Here is a 9,032-nt window from a genome sequence, read left to right as displayed (position 1 = left end):
AGTGGGAAAGGGGCAGAAAGAGAGGGAGACACAGAATCTGAAGCAGCCTCCATCCAGGCTCTGAGCTGTCAGCACAGAGCCTAACGCGGGGCTTGAACTCATGAACTGTGAGATCATCACCTGAGCCTAAGTCAGGCGCTTAACCGACTGAGTCACCCAGGTGTCCCTAAAATAAATGTTTTCACATCCACTGGTGTTTTCACTGGGAATGTCATTGCATTTAGGAATTAATGTCTCTAAAAACTGGAGTCTTTCACTCCTCCACTTTGTGTATTGTCAGGCAAGTCACTTTGCCCTTCTGAGGCCTCAGCTTCCCCCTTAATAAAATAGGGGACACCAGCAGAACCTACCCCACAAAGATTGAATGAAATAATTTGTTCGTTAAAACTTAGCATAGATGCTGGCAAGTAGTAGATGTTCAATAAATGATAGCAAATGTTGCTAGGATTATCACTGAGCCAGTGCCAGCCCTTTCCTGGCAGGGGACCCTGCATACTCCCCACTCCCCACTCCCTGCTTCCACTCCTGAGATGCTCCATCAGGTACTCTGACACTTTGTGTGGCTGGCACTGACAGGAGGGAGTCAAATCCGTCCCAGTCGCTGGTTTTCTCTCTGGAACACCCGCGGCTGTGCCTGTGAGGCATAACTTCTAACTTAGCTTGTGCCCACGCAGCGTGCGTTGCCCTGCTGGCTCTGGGCCGGGGCGGGGGGGGGGGGGCACGGGGGGCCTGCCAAAGCCTGACTCAGGCTCCGAGCACAGCTTAGGCTCAGTTTCAGCCTACAGCATGCCTCATATCTACCAGTTGCCTCATAACCGGGTGCTGGTGCACATCCCAGCACATGCACGTGTATTTATTTAGGAATGACATACATTTATTATATAAGTGATGTGTGTGGATTACTTACTGTGCTAATATATCAGGTCTTACAGAATACTCTGCCCCCAAATTGAGAATTTTAAAAAAGTTTTTTTATTTTTGAAAGAGAGACAGAGACAGAGAGATACAGAGATAGAGCATGAGCAGGGGAGGGGGAGAGAGAGCTGGAGAGTGAGAATCCAAAGCAGGTTCCAGGCTCCTAGCTGTCAGCACAGAGCTTGACGTGGGCCTCGAACTCAAGAGCAGTGAGATCATGACCTGAGCCGAAGTCGGACAGTTAACATACTGAGTCACCTAGGTGCTCCAACAATTTTTTTTTTAAGATTGATAACAAAACATAAAGTTTGGATAATTTCTCCTTACTCTCCGTCATCGGGTGCACTGCACTTCGGGGTCCCTGCTGTCACGGAAATCAAGCACGTTCAGAGTGTGAACCCACTAAGTGGGGAGGAGGGTGGTCAGACACAGGCCACTGGAAATTCTTTTGAAACATGAAAGATACTGGGGCTCCTGGGTGGCTCAGTCGGTTAAGCATCCGACTTCGGCTCAGGTCATGATCTCACAGTCCGTGAGTTCAAGCCCCGCATCGGGCTCTGTGCTGACAGCTCAGAGCCTGGAGCCTGCTTCAGATTCTGGGTCTCCCCTCTCTCTCTGCCCCTCCCCTGCTCATGCTCTGTCTCTCTCTCTGTCAAAAATGAACATTAAAAAAAATTTTTTTTTAAATTGTATGTATTTAAGGTATGCAGTGTGATGACCTGATACACACATACACAGTGAAATGATACTACAGTCAAACTAATTATCATCTCCTCACATAGTTACCTTCTTTTTGGTGATGAGAGCACCTGAAATCTACTCTCTTAGCAAATTTCGGTATTCGGTCCAGTGTTATTTACCTATATGCATCACGCTGTACGTTAGCTCTCTAGACCTACTCATCCTACATTACTATAACTTCAACTTCTGTAAAGAGCCACAGGGCAAGTATTTCAGGCTTTGCAGGCCACGGGGACCCTGTCACAACTACTCACCTGTGCCAAAGACTAGGAACGGGCCTGGTCGGATGCCAATAAAACTTCATTTACAAAAATGAGCAGTGGGCTTGTTTGCCAAACAGTAGTTTGCCAACCTCTGCTTTAGACCTCAATATACTGACCAGAAGGTAGGTAATTTCCTTAACAAATACGATCTTTGCTGTGATTTGGAGGTTGTAATAGAGATGTCATCATAACATAGTATATATATTTTTCTTCCTAAAGCTGTATTTATTGTGTGATGGCATTACTGACCCACCCCCGCCCCAGCCACTCATACACACATTCACACACACTGTGCTCATGGTGACCTGAGGACTCAGTGAAGATTGTTCCCTCCCCTCCCCTCCCCTCCCTTCCTTCCTTCCTTCCCTCCCTCTTTCCTTCCTATCTACCTACCTACCTATCATCTATCAACCATGTCCTTTAGTTTCTTAGCTTTTATTTACTTAAAAATATTTTTTAGTGTTTATTTTTGAGAGAGAGAGAGAGAGAGACAGAGAGGGGAGAGAGAACAAATGGGGGAGGGGCAGAGAGAGGGAGACACAGAATCCGAAGCAGGCTCCAGGCTCTGAGCTGTCAGCACAGAGTCTGACGTGGGGCTCAAACCCGTGAACTGTGAGATCATGACCTGAGCTGAAGTCGGACGCTTAACCGACAGAGCCACCCAGGTGCCTCTATTTTTTTTTAAAAGATTTTATTTTTAGGTAATCTCTACACCCACGGTGGGGTCAAACCTACAACTCCAAGATCAAGAGTTGCATGCTCTACCTACTGAGCCAGCCAGGCACCCCAATTCCCGAGTTATTTTAAATGGTCTTTTTGAACATGAAAAAGGGCAGGTACCCCACTGGCAGTAGAAGACAGGTCACCCAGAAAGGAAAGGAATCCTTTTCTTCATTCCCCTGCAGTGATCCCAGCTTTCTGGAAAAAAATCCCCTATCAGTGCTCCAAATAGACCTTCCTGGCGCCCCGGGACTCATCATGTCTGAGCAGGGCTGCCACAGGTCACAGCACATGTCAAGTCCCAGGGGGTGGGCTGAAATCCTAAGAGGCTCTGGGTCCCAAGAGCCGAGAGGACTCAAGGACCGGGGGTGGGAAAACAGACTCGCCTTCTAAACTTCACAGCACTGCTCCTGCCCTACCTCCTCCCCTTGAACTTGGGTCCCCAGGCCCCAAAGAGGGTGTGTAGGTGGCCCGTGAATCTCCTTTCCCACCTTCTCGCTGAGGAGGAGGAAGATGCTAACGAAAACAAATGGGGAGCCCCGGCCAGGGCACCTGGGGCTCAAGTTTTATAGAAACCAAGTCATTCCTTCACCTTCCAACACATTTCCCTCGTCCCTGACAAACTCTCTCCTCAGAGACGTGGACGGCTCTGACATCCGTCCTACAACCGTCCCCTCCGGTCAACCAGCAAACGTCGTCAGACGCATGCCTCCTGGGAAGAGCCAGCACGCACCGCATGCTTAGGCTGTGCGAGCATCGTCCAGGCAGATCCTCGCATGAGCCGTACTGGGGGGGGAACTGTCACCCTATTTCAGACAGGACAGCTGGCAGTGCCCGTAGGCCACACACCCGGCCGATCACATGCCCCTCATTCTCTCTGCCTGAGGATTTCTTGGTGCTACTGAAGCTTTCTGAGCCCACACGGGACCGTCCTAAAGTGCCAAATGTTTAAGGTCTCCAGCGACAACCCTCGGGCCCTGAGGGATGAGGGTCAGCAGTTAAATATTCCAGTTTCCCCATTGCGATCGTTCTCAAGTGTGTTCTGTGGGGTCCCCAGCATGACTGAGCCCCAGCTGCCCGCAGTGCCGGTCGATGCAGCCTTCATCAGCTTTTCTCCTTACTCCTCCACTTAGGCTTCCGGGGCGGTCACCACCCCAGCGCCCAAGCTGCATCCAAGCCCTTGCTTCGAGGTCTGCCTTTGAGGTGATCTTAACTAAGACAACGAGGGGACCGAAGCCCAGAGAAGTCGTGAGGCTTGGAGGACACGTGGCTAGGGAGCGGTGGGCCCACGACTTGAACCGTGGCTTCTATGGCTCCAAAGCCCAGGGGCCCGAACACGGTTATCACCTCATCTCTAGTGCCAAACGCCTGCTGTGTACCCACCTTCCCTCACTCCCTGTTTCTCTCATGCTTTTACCCTCTTCTGGACAACCATGGGAAGAAAGCCATTTCATTTCATTTCTCCAATGCATTTTTAAAATGTTTATTTATTTATTTTGAGAAAGAGACGTAGACAGCGAGCAGGGGAGGGGCAGAGAGAGAGAGAGAAAGAGAGAGGGCACGGAGTCTGACACAGGGCTCACACCCATAAACCGTGAAATCCTGACCTGAGCCGAAACAAAGAGTCAGACATTTAACCGACTGAGCCACCCGGGCGCCCCAAGGAAGTCATTTAATAGAGAAGGAAAGTGCTCTTTTTTCCTCCTAAGAAGCTTAACCTAGCCCTCCTGCCTTTTGTTCTTGACCTCCAGGCGATACCAGTGCTCTGAATTGCTGGGATGGTTTGTTACACAGCAGTAGTAACCAAAACACCCTCGCACACTTTATGCCCCGTGTTCATGAAGAAAAAGAGAACTCAAATGCATGGCACAAATAAATAATCTTTAATTTCAATAAATAGCTCCCCATTATGCCAGACAATAGGCTGTGGGAAAGATACAGAAGCATCCAACGGGGAGAGATCTAGCCTAACTACACTAATTCCTTAGCATGAGAAAAATGACTTTGGTTCACACACAAACACAGAGAGATCCTCGGAGTATGACAAGGAAGAAGTCATCGTGGATGGGGGGTGCGGTGGCCATTTTAATCCGCGTAACTGTCCTTTGCAGGTCTTCTGTGTGTCACTGTTACCAGGATTCGGTCAAAGAAGGTTACTTTTGCTCTATCATATTCTATTTACTTGACATACGCACATGCTGTTACTGAAGGTGGGGTCTTGACAGACGGGAGGACACTGGGTGAAATTTCACAGGGAGAGGCAGAGAGAAGGGAGAGCTCAGGACGGAGGTGCTCACCAAGAGGACACATGGGGACACACACACACGTTCACCTGTGAGGGCACCCACGTGAGAACATCCACACACGTACCCACAGGGGGTCCCCAGGAATAAGCTAACACAAGGACAAATTCAGTGAAGCCAGGGAAGTTTCTTACACTGGAATATTTTTTGTTGCCATTTGTTTTCTCCAAATAGTCTAATCTATCACATCCACTAAAGAGAAGGCAAAGTACTTACACTTTGGGGGAAAGGTATCAGGTTGGAAGAACCCCAGGGATCAGCGGCCTGCTCAGAAGTCACCCAGTCAGCGGGTGTGCATTTTGGACATGGGGGTCGGGCCTCCCACACAGTGGCCACGCTCTTGCAGAATTTCATCTCAAAGGAGGCTGGCGCCCTTGAAGAGGCCCTTTCTCTGGCCTGAGGGTGGAAAGTGCATTTTGAGGCAGGGGTATCAACAGGAACAAACACTGCCAATGAGTCTCACGGCAGAGCCCAGTCAGCTTGTGACATATAGATGGGGTTTCCAGAAAGTTCTCAGGCCTTGCTCATTGAGGGCAGCCATTTTGTGTTCAGTAGTCAGCTTCCTCTCTGTTCTGAGAGGATTTAGGGTGTGTGTGTGTGTGTGTGTGTGTGTGTGTGTGTGTTGTGAGTGTGTAAGTGTGGATGTAACAGGCATGTGACACATTTTTTTCTGTCTTAAATTTTCTTCCCTTTTTTTTTTTTTTTTTTTTAAACAAACGAAAGCTGCTTTTCCCGCAGCCCTCAGGTCACCTCCAGCGAGGCAGGGGACACACGGTCACACTCAGCCCGGGACCTGAGGCTGTGCCACTGCTCCACGGCAGTGCGGTGAGTGTTGAGCATCCGTCGCCAGTGGTTGGACTCGGAGGGGCCCGAAGAATACTGGCCGATGACAATTCTTCCGATGAAGTCGTTGCTGCTCTTCATGTTGTGGCCGAACACTGGGGAGCCAGAGGGGCGGGGGTGGCAGGGGGGAGGTCGTGAGGAAGGAGGAGAACGGAACAGGGGGGCAAGAACAAGACAGAGGTCGTTAGTCTACACGGTCCTCCGCTGCAGACACGGGCTCCTGCTTTCAGGCACCATCTGTTTCTCTTATCGATGAGAACTCCCCCCGTCCCTCATCCCCTCCTCTCGTGGTCCCTTCACTCCCGTGGCACCAGGTGGCCCTCACCACACCAGGCGTGTTGCCGCCGCTCAGACTTTGTCGTGGCTCCACCAGACAGCCGCATACCCTCCAACGTGCAGCTTCAAACTTACGGCCGTCGCCCCACCCCACCGTCCGCGGAGCACTACAGCTGGGGACTTCTAGCGGGACAGTCAGCCGTCACTGGAGGCTGGCCGCGGACTTAACCCGGGGCTTCTCATTCGTGGCATTGCTGACATTTGGGGTCGGGTAATTCTTTGTCATGGGGGCTGTCCTGTGCCCTGCAGGATGGTTAGCAGCGCCTCCGGCCTCTACACACTACATGCCAGGAGCTGTCAGAACCCAACGTGTCTCCAGGTGGGGCCAATGTTCCCTGGGGGGCCAGTTCATGCTGGATGAACCACTGCGGGCCACGTGGCCAGACATCCTGGGCGATCATTTGCCAGCTCTAGGACCCTGGGACAAATGCAGACTGAGACTCAGTTTCCTCCTAGGTGATACAGGAACCTTTTTTTTGGGGGGGGGGGGAGGGAAAGAATTTTTTAATGTTTATTTATTTATTTCAAAAGAGAGAAAGGGAGTGAGCAGGAGGGAGGGGCAGAGAGAGGGAGAAAGAGAATCCCAAGCAGGCTCCACGCTCTTAGCACAGAGCCCGACCTGGGGCTCAAACTCACAAAGTGTGAGATCTTGACCTGAGCCCAAATCACGAGTCGGACGCTTAACCACCTGGGCCGCCCAGGCACCCCGCAACAGTAATCGTGATAGTACCTGACCTCACAAGTCACCGTGAGGTTTCAGTGAGATAATGTGTGGAATGCTCTCAGCACACAGTACCTAGATAAGCACTCAATGAATGTTATCCTGCTATTTTGATCCCACATTTCTGTCTGTGGACCTTTTAAAAAAATTTTTTTTTAATGTTTATTTATTTTTGAGATAGAGACACAGCATAAGCGGGAGAGGGGCAGAGAGAGGGGGAATCCGGAGCAGGCTCCAGGCTCTGAGCTGTCAGCACAGAGCCAGATGTAGGGCTTGAACTCATCAACCATGAGACCACTACCTGAGTCAAAGTCGCACGCTCAACTGACTGAGCCACCCAGGCGCCCCTGTCTGTGGACCTTTTATAAAAGAGATTTTATGTTTCCTCTGTTCCAGGCCATGAAGGCAAGTTTCCTGAGAGAAACGGCCATGGCAATGTCTTCTACCCCTTGTTGTAATGTGTGTCTCTTTGGAAGGCTTCCCTGTTAATTCTAATGCAAGCTTAATTTGTGTCTTTCAAGCCTAATGAGATAGTTAGCTTGATTTATCTTCTTGGCCAAGTTCTGCCTAATTCTTTATCTGCGTGTGGGTAGTCCGGGCATGCCATCTCGCTAACGGGAAAGCAGGCTGTGTCTGTGTTATAAATGAAGGACTGCAGAATGGGAAATATCACCCAGCATGAGCCGAGCAAAAGCGGGCTGGATCCCAGGAGGGATGCCGATTATCAAATAAACCAGCTAAAATATGCAGCCAAAAACAGAACTTGAATGCTAATGAGCCTCTGTTCTCCCCTGTGAGGTTCATACCAAGAATTCTAAATGATGAAAATTGGGGAGGGGGGAAATGGGAAGAAAAAAAGAAAAGTGGAAAAACAAAACCCCAAAACCCCATCCATTGTCTAAATACCAAAAAGGCCCAGGATGAACAAGGCTAGCCTGTACCAATCAGGTCTAGCACCACTCAAGTGTCCAGCACCTGTCAGTAACGTGGACGAAAATTGGACCACGTATATTTTTTGTAACTTGGTAAAGTGTTCAGTATGCGTGGGTAATCTTGTTTATGTGAAGATCCCTTACAGAAGGGAGAAATCAGGACTGGAATCTTTGCTTAATAAGACATTACTAAGGAGCTCTCTGATGCATTGATGTTTTTTTTGGAAAGGTAACACTCAGGATTGTTTTGAACCATGCTTTGTGGGCAGTGTAAGGTTTGATCTCACCAAACAAAAACAAGTTACCAGAGTGCCCTTCTCTGTGGGCCTCGGTAAAGCAAGATAACTACCATGAGGCCACTCCAGGCATTCCTTGGGGGCAGAATGTTCTACCTTCCTCTGCCTCTCCAAAGCTCAAGAAGGAAAAAGGAAATACATCCTAGTAAATGGAATGTAGGTTTTCCTTGGGAAAGGGGTTTTAATAAAGAAAGGAAATCTCAAACACTCCCATGCACTGTTGGTGAAAGAGGAAGTTGGTTCAACTTTTGAGAGAGGTTCACAGTATCTACTCAAAATAAAAATGTTATAACTTGTGATCCAGCAATTCTATTTCTTACGAATTTATCTCATAGATTTATCTGCACAAAGATATACATACAAGGGTATATTCTGGATATTAGATATTGGAAAATATCTGGATATTAGAGCCTTTAAGCCAAATCTGGCCTAATACCTGTTTTTGTAAATAAAATTTTTATTTATTTTTTTGAGAGAGCGAGCATGTGCCAGTGCATGCAAGCAGGGGAGGGGCAGAGGGAGAGAGAGAATCTTAGGCAGGCTCCACACCCTGCAAGGAACCCGATGCAGGGCTTGATCTCATGACTGTGAGATCCTGACCTGCATGAAATCAAGAGTCAGACACTAAACCGACTGAGTCAGCAGGTGCCCCTGTAAATAAAGTTTTATCGGAACCCAGTCAAATCCATTTGTTTACATAATGTCTGTGGCTGTCATTACACTACAGTAGCAGAGCTGAGGACCTGCAAAAAAGATTGTGTGGCCCCGAAAGCTGAAAGTAGTTTGTCTCATGCCCTTTCTGGAAAAGTTTGCTGACTTGCTCTAGAGCATTGTAAGAATGGAAAATGGAGGGGCATCTGGGTGGCTCAGTCGGTTGAGCATCAGACTCTCGATTTCGGCCCAGGTTGGGATCCTAGGGTCATGGGATCACGCCCCATGTTGGGCTCTGTGCTGAGCATGGA

The 9,032-nt window shown here is 49.2% G+C and overlaps 1 protein-coding gene across 1 annotated transcript in view; it reads right to left on the bottom strand.

Moving 5' to 3' along the window:
- Positions 1 to 5,552: 5,552 nt before the first annotated feature.
- The window catches only part of SYT17 (synaptotagmin 17), an 83,324-nt gene continuing 79,844 nt past the window's right edge, over positions 5,553 to 9,032 (bottom strand). Inside the window, exon 8 of the mRNA XM_047839336.1 lies at positions 5,553 to 5,880. Within this exon, the coding sequence (XP_047695292.1) occupies positions 5,684 to 5,880 (197 nt within the window). The 3' untranslated portion in view covers positions 5,553 to 5,683. The remainder of the gene's footprint in view (positions 5,881 to 9,032) is intronic.

The sequence above is a fragment of the Prionailurus viverrinus genome, chromosome E3 (assembly GCF_022837055.1).
Source record: "Prionailurus viverrinus isolate Anna chromosome E3, UM_Priviv_1.0, whole genome shotgun sequence".
Classification (NCBI taxonomy): Eukaryota; Metazoa; Chordata; class Mammalia; order Carnivora; family Felidae; genus Prionailurus; species Prionailurus viverrinus.
This window is presented reverse-complemented; position numbering and strand designations above follow the sequence as displayed.